The 12314-nt window shown below is 37.5% G+C and overlaps 1 protein-coding gene across 1 annotated transcript in view; it reads right to left on the bottom strand.

Moving 5' to 3' along the window:
- The window catches only part of LOC146003080 (sodium-coupled monocarboxylate transporter 1-like), a 196058-nt gene that overhangs the window by 32634 nt on the left and 151110 nt on the right, over positions 1–12314 (bottom strand). The window contains exons 4-5 of the mRNA XM_083141251.1: positions 11432–11586; positions 9931–10071 (exon numbers count right to left, since the gene is read on the bottom strand). Of these exons, the coding sequence (XP_082997377.1) occupies positions 9931–10071; positions 11432–11586 (296 nt within the window). The remainder of the gene's footprint in view (positions 1–9930; positions 10072–11431; positions 11587–12314) is intronic.

Raw genomic sequence — 12314 nt, 5'->3', positions numbered from 1 at the left:
AGGGAAACATTTGACACAACCATGTGTTCTGCATCCTTGATATTCAAATACATGCTCTTGCCCTTTTTGATCTTTAAAATATCCATCTACTTTCAAATTTCCTCCAACTTTTACTTCTGGTCCTCTGGCTGCATGTTGGATTTCGATTTTATGCTTTTTTTCCTCCCATACCAACCATTGAATAGCCTCTATAGACTGAATATCACACCATCTGTATCCGTTTTTAGGAATAATTCCTATATGTTCTGCTTTCAAAAATCTTTTACGGAATACTTTATTACAAGCTGAAGCGATGGTGATGGCTTCCAATAATGGGTTCACTGTTGTTTCTTTTTCAAAAGTGGTCATGAATTTCAAACAGGCAGCACGTAGTACATTAACATCTTCTACACAGTATTTTCTCAACTCCTTCAGCATATCGAAAACTACCCCTGTTTTCTGTTGTTCACTATGCCATTCCAAAAAACTGGTTCTCTGATTCTCCATCATAGAATCAACAGCGTAAAATTCAGTACCAGGGATACATCCGACATATTCTTTATTTTTCAAAGTATTAAAAAAATGAGGAAAATACCCTTTGGACATTGGGAGATCAAATGCTTTCGGTAATTTGTTGAGCGCCATTGGAATAAAGTTGAGAGAATCTATGAAATGGATATTGTGCATCTTCAAAGATAATATTTTGGCTCCATTCATGATCACAGACGGTGTCCATTTCATTTTTTCGATCATAGTTTGCAGTACAAAGTGCGAATCATACCCTCTACTATTGTGTGCAATACACACAATATTGTTAATTTTGGTGCGGTGAGCTGAAACAAATTGCAGAAAATTGTAAACAGGTTCTGTACTATCAAAAATGTGCTGTCTTTTTCCGCATACACTGCACCATTGAGACATATCTTTGTTCTCAATGCAATTATAGCATACATTTTGGCACACCAAAAGATTTGGAATATGCAGAAATTTGTTTTCAGTGCCTTCTAGTTTTGTGTCCTGCCTCGATTCAATATCGTAGAAAACAAGCATTGCTTTTTTTGATATAAGAGAAGATATTTGTTTGCTATAAATTTTTTGGATGTGACATAGATGTTCAGATGGTACCATATTTTTACAGCTGACACAGAATTTCTCTCCACATATATGAGGATTTCTGTTTGTACGGATAGCATACGCTTTCAGGCATTTTTCACAACATTTTACTGTCTGACAAAGAGAGTTTTTTCTATTGTAACATGTTTTATGATTATTGTAACATTTTTGACCATAGAAAAATCTGTTACAATCAGTGCACTTTATTTTGGTTTCTGAAACAGTACATTTGGGCTTTTCTTGGCATTGTGAACAAACAGCTGTACAGGATCCTAGATGTCTAGAAACATGATCATATTTTTTATGGCAAGTTTCACAATAGAAATTAGCGGAGAATGCAGCTGTAAGAGATGTTATAACATTAAAATGGTTGTTTATGTACACCAAATTTAAAGTTTCGCGCCTAGGTAATAAAGGACCTTCATATATCACATCATTCCCGGAAAATCCATTATATACGGTAATCTTGAAATCAGATAAATAGTCCTGAAATTTTTGAATTTCGGTAGTTCCTCCACCACCATTCAAATTTTCCCCAGCTTCTCTGCACAGTTTATCCACTTCTTCTTCCATAACACATTTATGTTGTCTAACATATTGATAACGTTTTTTAGGTTCATTTTTGTAAACATTAATACCTCTTGCCACAACCAACGCATAAGCCAAACACCTGCTATCGGAATTTTTAATAGTTATAATTCCTTTTTTTAGTTTACAGAATTGTTCCCCATTCATTGCATTTTGGCGAACACGTCCTCCCCCTCGTGGCATTTGGACATGATGGAGATATACATAGAAATTGTTGTCAGAAAGAAATGTTGTATTGCTCTGCAATACTTTTTCCAATGCTGCCCACAATATCTCCATATTTACCGCCTGTGCTTCCCGAAAAGATAACCAAAAAGGGCGATCAGGGTGATCTTCATTTCTGATAGTAATACCAACTTGGTCATGCTCGGCCACATCACGTAGAACATATTGGACCAGTTCTTGCAATCCCTCCTGAACCCATATCACCGGATTCTCATTGTGTGGTCCCCCTCGCAACCGAGCACGCACCATTCGTCCTTCCATATTGAATCTTTGGTAACGCCTTTTTGTCTCTTCTATAACTTCAACATGATGTAACACTGCATCATCGCCACCGCCTACCTGTTTGCACACTTCCGCTTCCTGAATACAATCCCGAAGAACCATTTGGTATAACGCTGGCGAAATATGATTTGTACATTGCTCCAATTCTCTAGTGTCTAAAACAGATTCTAAATGGAAAATATCTCCACATTTTTCATCGGTTGTTCCAATACACCCAAATATCCCTGTATCCTGGTTGTTATACTTGTTAGGAAACATTTCAACATGTTGGTTGGTCTCACTAGAAATAGAGACAGAGGGTCTGGATTGATTGCTGTTAATAGCAGTAGAGGTAGAGGGGGTAGAATGTTCTGCTGACTCAACATTAAAACCGCTACGACAGAATGTAACATAACACCAGTTGCATCGAATTTTTGCTGACGCGTAGGAATGAATAATTTCTACGCCATTCCTACGCGTCAGCAAAAATTCGATGCAACTGGTGTTATGTTACATTCTGTCGTAGCGGTTTTAATGTTGAGTCAGCAGAACATTCTACCCCCTCTACCTCTACTGCTATTAACAGCAATCAATCCAGACCCTCTGTCTCTATTTCTAGTGAGACCAACCAACATGTTGAAATGTTTCCTAACAAGTATAACAACCAGGATACAGGGATATTTGGGTGTATTGGAACAACCGATGAAAAATGTGGAGATATTTTCCATTTAGAATCTGTTTTAGACACTAGAGAATTGGAGCAATGTACAAATCATATTTCGCCAGCGTTATACCAAATGGTTCTTCGGGATTGTATTCAGGAAGCGGAAGTGTGCAAACAGGTAGGCGGTGGCGATGATGCAGTGTTACATCATGTTGAAGTTATAGAAGAGACAAAAAGGCGTTACCAAAGATTCAATATGGAAGGACGAATGGTGCGTGCTCGGTTGCGAGGGGGACCACACAATGAGAATCCGGTGATATGGGTTCAGGAGGGATTGCAAGAACTGGTCCAATATGTTCTACGTGATGTGGCCGAGCATGACCAAGTTGGTATTACTATCAGAAATGAAGATCACCCTGATCGCCCTTTTTGGTTATCTTTTCGGGAAGCACAGGCGGTAAATATGGAGATATTGTGGGCAGCATTGGAAAAAGTATTGCAGAGCAATACAACATTTCTTTCTGACAACAATTTCTATGTATATCTCCATCATGTCCAAATGCCACGAGGGGGAGGACGTGTTCGCCAAAATGCAATGAATGGGGAACAATTCTGTAAACTAAAAAAAGGAATTATAACTATTAAAAATTCCGATAGCAGGTGTTTGGCTTATGCGTTGGTTGTGGCAAGAGGTATTAATGTTTACAAAAATGAACCTAAAAAACGTTATCAATATGTTAGACAACATAAATGTGTTATGGAAGAAGAAGTGGATAAACTGTGCAGAGAAGCTGGGGAAAATTTGAATGGTGGTGGAGGAACTACCGAAATTCAAAAATTTCAGGACTATTTATCTGATTTCAAGATTACCGTATATAATGGATTTTCCGGGAATGATGTGATATATGAAGGTCCTTTATTACCTAGGCGCGAAACTTTAAATTTGGTGTACATAAACAACCATTTTAATGTTATAACATCTCTTACAGCTGCATTCTCCGCTAATTTCTATTGTGAAACTTGCCATAAAAAATATGATCATGTTTCTAGACATCTAGGATCCTGTACAGCTGTTTGTTCACAATGCCAAGAAAAGCCCAAATGTACTGTTTCAGAAACCAAAATAAAGTGCACTGATTGTAACAGATTTTTCTATGGTCAAAAATGTTACAATAATCATAAAACATGTTACAATAGAAAAAACTCTCTTTGTCAGACAGTAAAATGTTGTGAAAAATGCCTGAAAGCGTATGCTATCCGTACAAACAGAAATCCTCATATATGTGGAGAGAAATTCTGTGTCAGCTGTAAAAATATGGTACCATCTGAACATCTATGTCACATCCAAAAAATTTATAGCAAACAAATATCTTCTCTTATATCAAAAAAAGCAATGCTTGTTTTCTACGATATTGAATCGAGGCAGGACACAAAACTAGAAGGCACTGAAAACAAATTTCTGCATATTCCAAATCTTTTGGTGTGCCAAAATGTATGCTATAATTGCATTGAGAACAAAGATATGTCTCAATGGTGCAGTGTATGCGGAAAAAGACAGCACATTTTTGATAGTACAGAACCTGTTTACAATTTTCTGCAATTTGTTTCAGCTCACCGCACCAAAATTAACAATATTGTGTGTATTGCACACAATAGTAGAGGGTATGATTCGCACTTTGTACTGCAAACTATGATCGAAAAAATGAAATGGACACCGTCTGTGATCATGAATGGAGCCAAAATATTATCTTTGAAGATGCACAATATCCATTTCATAGATTCTCTCAACTTTATTCCAATGGCGCTCAACAAATTACCGAAAGCATTTGATCTCCCAATGTCCAAAGGGTATTTTCCTCATTTTTTTAATACTTTGAAAAATAAAGAATATGTCGGATGTATCCCTGGTACTGAATTTTACGCTGTTGATTCTATGATGGAGAATCAGAGAACCAGTTTTTTGGAATGGCATAGTGAACAACAGAAAACAGGGGTAGTTTTCGATATGCTGAAGGAGTTGAGAAAATACTGTGTAGAAGATGTTAATGTACTACGTGCTGCCTGTTTGAAATTCATGACCACTTTTGAAAAAGAAACAACAGTGAACCCATTATTGGAAGCCATCACCATCGCTTCAGCTTGTAATAAAGTATTCCGTAAAAGATTTTTGAAAGCAGAACATATAGGAATTATTCCTAAAAACGGATACAGATGGTGTGATATTCAGTCTATAGAGGCTATTCAATGGTTGGTATGGGAGGAAAAAAAGCATAAAATCGAAATCCAACATGCAGCCAGAGGACCAGAAGTAAAAGTTGGAGGAAATTTGAAAGTAGATGGATATTTTAAAGATCAAAAAGGGCAAGAGCATGTATTTGAATATCAAGGATGCAGAACACATGGTTGTGTCAAATGTTTCCCTACTTCACGTACAGAACCTCTTCATGATGACCCATATGATACTTTGTCTTTTCGGTATGAAAGAACAGAAAATAAAATTACCAGATTAAAAGCACTTAACTACATTGTCCATGAGATGTGGGGGTGCGAATTTCACCAGCAGTTGAGAAATAACAAAACCATGAAACATTATGTTGAAAAACATCCGTTATCAATTAAAGCCCCCATAATTCCCCGGGAGGCGTTTTATGGTGGTAGAACTAATGCTACCAAACTACATTACACTGTGAAAGAAACTGAAACAATTCAATATAAGGATGTATGTAGCCTGTACCCTTATTGTTGCAAAGTTAAAAAGTTTCCAGTTGGCCATCCGGTGAAAATTTATGTGGGGGAAGAATGCCCCGATATTTATTCTTTTGAAGGGCTTGTCAAAGCAACAATACTTCCACCGAGAGATCTGTACCATCCTGTGTTACCATATCGAACCAATTCAAAATTAACTTTCCCTCTATGTAGAACTTGTGCCGATGAAATAAACCAGGCGGAATGTAACCATACTGCTAGGGAAAGAGCTATAACTGGAACCTGGGTTGTGGATGAAGTTCAGAAGGCAGTTCAAAAGAAATACAAAATTTTAGAATTACATGAGGTATGGGAATATAATGTTGAACAATATGATCCTGCAAAAAAATCAGGTGGTGTTTTTGCAGAGTACATCAATACATTTCTCAAAGCAAAAGTTGAAGCAAGCGGCTGGCCATTGTGGTGTATTGATGAAGAATCCAAAAAAAAATACATAGCTGACTATTTTGAAAAGGAGGGTGTGTTGTTGGATGAAAACAGAATATGTGCTAATCCTGGATTACGAAGCTTAGCAAAACTTATGCTGAATTCATTTTGGGGTAAATTTGGACAGAGAGAAAACCCTGGTCAAGTTAGTATTATCAACAATCCTAAGGATTTTTTCGATAAACTAGAAAATCCCAATGTTGAAGTACATCAAGTTATACCTATAAATGAAGATATGTTGATAGTTCACTGGCAATATCTCGAAGAATCTGCACTTCCATTATCGACTGTAAATGTAGTTATTGCAGCATACACTACAACACATGCACGATTAGAGCTTTATGAATATTTGGATACATTAGGCGAAAATGTATTGTACTATGATACCGATAGTGTTATTTATATTCAAAGGCCAGGTGATGTTGATCTGCCTGTTGGAGACTACCTAGGGGAGTTAACAAATGAACTAGAACTCTATGGGAAAAATGCTTATATCAGAGCATTTTCATCCAGTGGGCCGAAAAGTTATGCATTTGAGGTAGTAAATCCAGACAATACTAATGTTACTACTGTTTGCAAGGTGAAAGGCATATGTCTAAACCATAAAAACAGCAGCACAATCAATTTCGAATCACTCACCAATGCTATTCTCAACAACACCTCCTCTTTAACTTTACTCAACTCGAACAAAATCGTACGCACAAAAACACATTCCGTTGTTAGTAAGCCGGAAATAAGGGTTTTTCAGGTGGTATATACCAAAAGAAAAAGATGTGCATCAAATTTCGAGACTTTACCATATGGATTCAAACAACAGAAAACAGAATGAGTTAATTTTGTAATGCAGTGGAATATATTTTTATTAGATTAAGTTAATGCTATCCTTAGTAATAGTATATCTGTGATTTGGTCAACATACAAACTGGATACCAAAAGAAATCTCATATTATATGCAAATGTTAAAGCTTTTCATTACCAAATCTGTTACTTAGTAAAAAATAAAAATGAAAACCATTCATTTGAAACCATTTGCTGTCATTGAAATATAATTATGCAGCCGCTATAATTTTTTGCTTATTATCAGTGCAAATCTGATATTATGTTGTGCACTTTAATGATGGAGTGAGTGACTAGTTGACAAGTTGGTTCTTCGGTGCAACGTTGTATGGTACAAACGGCTTTGTGCCCCTCTCCAACTTAAAAAAAAAAAGAGGCCCCCACAGATGGTAGCCACGTTGATGTCGTTGTGGGGCTTTCTACAAAAAGCTACCTGTACCAAGCCCAAAAACTTATTTTGAGATGGCGAGTAAAAACTTTCCATGCCTGTTGACCTTTAGTTTCCTCAACACACATACCCCAGTTGTAATCGAACCCTCGACCCCCCTTTGGTTTCAAAACACATCTGTTTGTGCATAATGGCTAATCGAGACTGTTAACGCATTTTTTTTTTAAAATTCGATACTATTATTTATTTTTGGTTTTAAAACATAGCATACATTAGTGGTAAAATCTTTGCATTGTAATCAAAAGGTTCCAGGTTCGATATTCGTTGAAACAGCTTTATGCATTACGGTTAATCGGGACTGCGTTAAAAAAACGCCAACATTAGCCCCTTGGTTGCAAAACTCCAAAATCACCCCATTTTCTATTTGTGTATCAAAAATAATCGGGAATAGTAACTCACTTTTTAAACAAATCAATGTTATTCTGCAAATTTGCCAGCATTGGAACCCAAAACCTTTTGAATACTAAACAACAATATCAGCTATTTTGTTTTGCTTTTTGAATATCTGTTCGTGCTAATCGGGACTGATAACACACTTTTGTAATCAAAGGGTCCCAGGTTCGATACTCGGTGGAGGCACATAGTGGTCCGAATCACCACTTTTCAACTGTAGGTCCAATCGTGATTAGTCTTGCCGTGCATAAAACGGACTTAAAAAAAAAACGAACTCAATCTATCAATCAATCAATATTGTCTCTACCAGGAATCGAACCCTCGACGCCTCTTGTTTTACAGAGCAATAACCTTAGCCGCTAAGCTTGCGGGGGGTACAGAACCTTCGGCGCCATCTTTAAATCATTTCTTCATGTCTTTGAATCATACGCAATGGTTGCGCGCGCATTTCCTCTACACACACACAAACACGTGTTAGGTTAGCATACATCAAGAAACAACGTGACAAATCCATTGACCCCCTCCCCCCACCGCTTCCGATGTCTTCAAGGTGATCACACACGTTCTGCTGACTCAACAATAAAATCGCTCGTGGCCCGCTACGACCGGATGTAACATAACACCAGCCGCATCAAATTTTTGCTGACGCGTAGGAATATAATGCTGCCATTACTACTCGTACGTATTATAGGGCCATACTTCATTGATGGCAATTTTACATCTGAAAAGTACGTAAATTAGTTGACCAATGAGATAATACCTGAAATACAAACTATCGTTGGGGATGTATTCGAGAATGTTTCGTATCAACAAGAGGGAGCTCAAGTTCATTTTGCTTTAATTGTTCGCAATGTGCTGAACAACGTTTTCCCTGACAGGTGGATTGGTAGAAGGGGCACCATAGAGTGGCCACCGAGGTCACCCGAGTTGTACCTCTTGATTTCTTCTACTGGGGATACTTGAAAAGCAAAGTTTTTGAAACCAAACCCAACGATATCGAGGAATTGAAAGACAGAATTCGTACAGTGCAATTAGTCTGGAGATGTGTTACAGAATGTTTCCAATGGTGTGTATCTTCGGTTGGGACTGTGCCAAGAAAAGGGGGGATACAAATTTGAGCAGGAAATGAATTGAGGTTGGCGAGAACACCGAATGGTGAGAGGCGAGGGGCTCACCTACAACAAGCACCCCGATGGGAACGAAATACTACTACGTCCACGTCGTTGTTCCTGAGTTACGTGAAATGGAGTACAGAAACCAGGTTATTTTCTTACGTACAATCCGATTCTACAATACAAAATGGGGGTTTCCATTTCAAATTTCACAGTTGCCCCCGCCCCACCCCCAGGGGGCGGGGGTGGGGAATCAAGTATGATATCATTGAATAGCTTTCTTTCACTTATTAAACAGGTATTTCTTTGTTTCCCGATTCGATGTGCATTTCTCACGATATTGAACCGTTCCGGGACTTTTGAACCACCCGGTATAAAATAGTATCACAGACTACAAACAAATATTTCAAATTAATTTATTTCAATAAAACCATTAAGGATTGTTGTAATTAAAATATTTTTACTACAATTTCACACACCAACACACACATATGTAAGTATTCGTGCAATTATTCACTTCTAAGCAAAGTGGTACGTGAAGAGCAAATAAGCCTTCTGGTTTTTGCATCCCCTGCGGTTGCTTATTGATGGCACTTAAGACTGTGTATATTATTTTATAACATATACCGATCCTGCAATAGTAATCACTTGAATCCCCCCTGTCAAGGGCGACGCCTTAGTTTTGGACTTCAATGGGTTGGGATTTGAGATGTGGGGCCCGGAGAGTTTTGACATTAACGTCATGCGGCCCTACTAACGAATTGAATTTGACATGGCTGCTCTAAACAATTGACACCAGTGGCGGCGATTAGGGGGAGGGCGAGGGGGTGCAGTTACCCTCCCCCCACTTTTCGCCACTTTTTTCCCCCATCTATGCTAAACCTTATCTACAAAGGGAAATATACTGTATTTGCCCCCAGTTTTGGCACCTTGCCCCTCCCCGGTTTTGGAACCCAATCGCCGCCACTGATTGACACAATAGAAAAATGAAAAAATTCAACATTTCAATTAAATTAACTACAACTATAATGCAATATTCTGTCCATTACACACTGACTTTGAAATGTATATTCGTAATAAAAAACACACACTTGTAACAAATACAAAATGAAACGTACATAACAGCCCGTCGCAAGGAGCTCATGCTGCAGTATCGCTGCACGGACGTCTGTTGGCAGCCATAGAGAGCCAGGGCCCTGAAGGCATCTCCGAAGAAGCAGGCGAAGGTCGAATGGCGGACGAAGGGACTTGGGTTGAAACTGAAAGAGATACATGCGTTCATTATTCCAAATGGAAAACAAATCATTATAATGGGCCTTCATATGGGTAAATCCAATTTTCGTTCACTTGAAGGAAGACAATTCCAAACACATTAAATCTTTCCGTTTACAATGCCCTAAGATGATAATAGTAGTACCATTTGAAACGATAACTTACGCGTTGAAAGCGTACGAGGATACTATCTACATAAATTGATTTCATTATCTAGGTTACTCCATGCTCTGAGGCAGGCTTTGCTATTCGTTAAGATAATGCAGGTATGGAAGAGGAAATTCATCATCATTCTCTTTCTCCCTTTTCTTTCCTCTTCTTCTTGCTTAATATGATCTCTTCCCTCTCTCTCTTTCTCCCTCTGTCCTTCTTTCTTCTTTCTCTCCCTCTCTCTAACTCTGACTCTGTCTCTGTCCTCCCTTTCTCTATCCCCACTTTCTACCTTTCTCTGTCTCTATGAGTTTCTACACCTCTCTCACTCTCTCTCTCTCTCTCTCTCTCTCTTTTTCTGGGCGACTAATGTACATTCCATCATTTTTTACTATTAACAAAATTATTTTAAAACTTTAAAAATACTGTGAACAATCCTCATCCTTGTCGAAATATCCTTCTGTCAATTCAATGTTCCACAGTTGATTTAAGTGACCTTTCAGTTCTCATTCGTGTTATTAGATTTTAATATGTTTTTACATAGCATTATCATCTCATTATGTAAATGTTGAATGCTCATATATGATCGTTGGAGTGGAGTTAATCAGCTCGACCAGCAAGAGTTTAACGTCAGAGTGGCGAAATAATTAGTTCTGTATACATGAAAATTTTTCCCGTCCTATAAATTGCTTTCATGGAATGTATTAATATATTACTGTCTTAGCAAACATGAACATAGATTTGAAACGTTATTAAGAAATTATTGTATGTGATATTAAACTATGCATTCACTTTCAGGTGTGTCAGATGTATTTCAACGATTACGCTGATGTCGTTTGAAAACCAGAAACGACACATGCATTAAAGTGGTATTTGAAGAAGGAAGATGGGGGATTTCCCCTTCAATTATTCCTCCCACCCCTTCTTCCTAATTTGTGACGTTTGGGAGGATACTACATACATATATCCTGATGTCTCGACATCAGTTATTGGAAACCTCTCTTGCCAACTGGAAGTTTTTTTTTTTAAAAAAAAACACTGCATTAGTTATATTTGTCTATACTGAGCCAGATACGTTTTTAAAGTTGTGAACATCGTTATGTAAGTCCAATATTTGTGCTGTGTAAATTATTACAGAAATATTTGTCGTTTTCCAACATTGTATTCTTTATCCAAATGTATGTAGGATTTACTCACTCTAGGAACTGAAGTCTTCCGTGTTTGTTATTTATTTCGAATGCTTTTCCGAAACCTCCTATTTCAATGCTCCCTTGAATGATAATTGCTAGGAGACCTCCAAACATTAGGCAGCCCTGAAGAACATCCGTCCACACAACAGCTTTCAGACCTCCCTGGAAATAACAAAAACAATAATAATAATAATATACTAACAGGTTATCTGAAGACTTCATTGTCATTTGATTTTTTGTCAATATCAGATCAATAGCTGAAAAAAGAAAAATACATTCCAAATGTCTTTCTAATATTGTACTATCTGGAAAAAATAAGAAAACCAATAATTATTTTACGCAATATTGTTCAGCTAGAATAATATTAAAACTGAAATGAAAAATTACAACAACTGCGACTGCAATCTATGTCATAGTTTCGCCATCTCACTTCAACCTTACCAAAGTTCCTACGTTTTGCAGGTTAAACATCAATTGACTGCAACAAGAAACCATTCTGCCAAAGTAACTGGATGCTACGAGAAGTTCAGTTCAGAAGGTATGTTCAAGGTAGTTGTCGAGGTTAAAGGTGCAAAGTTGTAAGAAGACTTTAATGACACCCTGTATTGTAATGCATATAATTCATGTGAAATTAGATCCTTACTCTACGAAAAATTTCATTGTAGATTGTAGGCAAAGGTCTGGACAACTTGTATAGCATAGTTTAGTGCCCATAACAGAAATTATCAGTTTTCGTTCGCCGTGTTGAAAAGTGTTTACATACATCACTGAATAACAAGTTAACCACGAAAGGTGGGTTGAAACTATTACATTCACAGATCAAAATTTAAAAATTATTATTCAGTTATCAGTATCACAAAATTGACGGATAGGTTCCCTGCCACCCACTT

This window comes from Lepisma saccharinum, chromosome 19 (genome assembly GCF_977018435.1).
Source record: "Lepisma saccharinum chromosome 19, izLepSacc3.1, whole genome shotgun sequence".
Classification (NCBI taxonomy): Eukaryota; Metazoa; Arthropoda; class Insecta; order Zygentoma; family Lepismatidae; genus Lepisma; species Lepisma saccharinum.
This window is presented reverse-complemented; position numbering and strand designations above follow the sequence as displayed.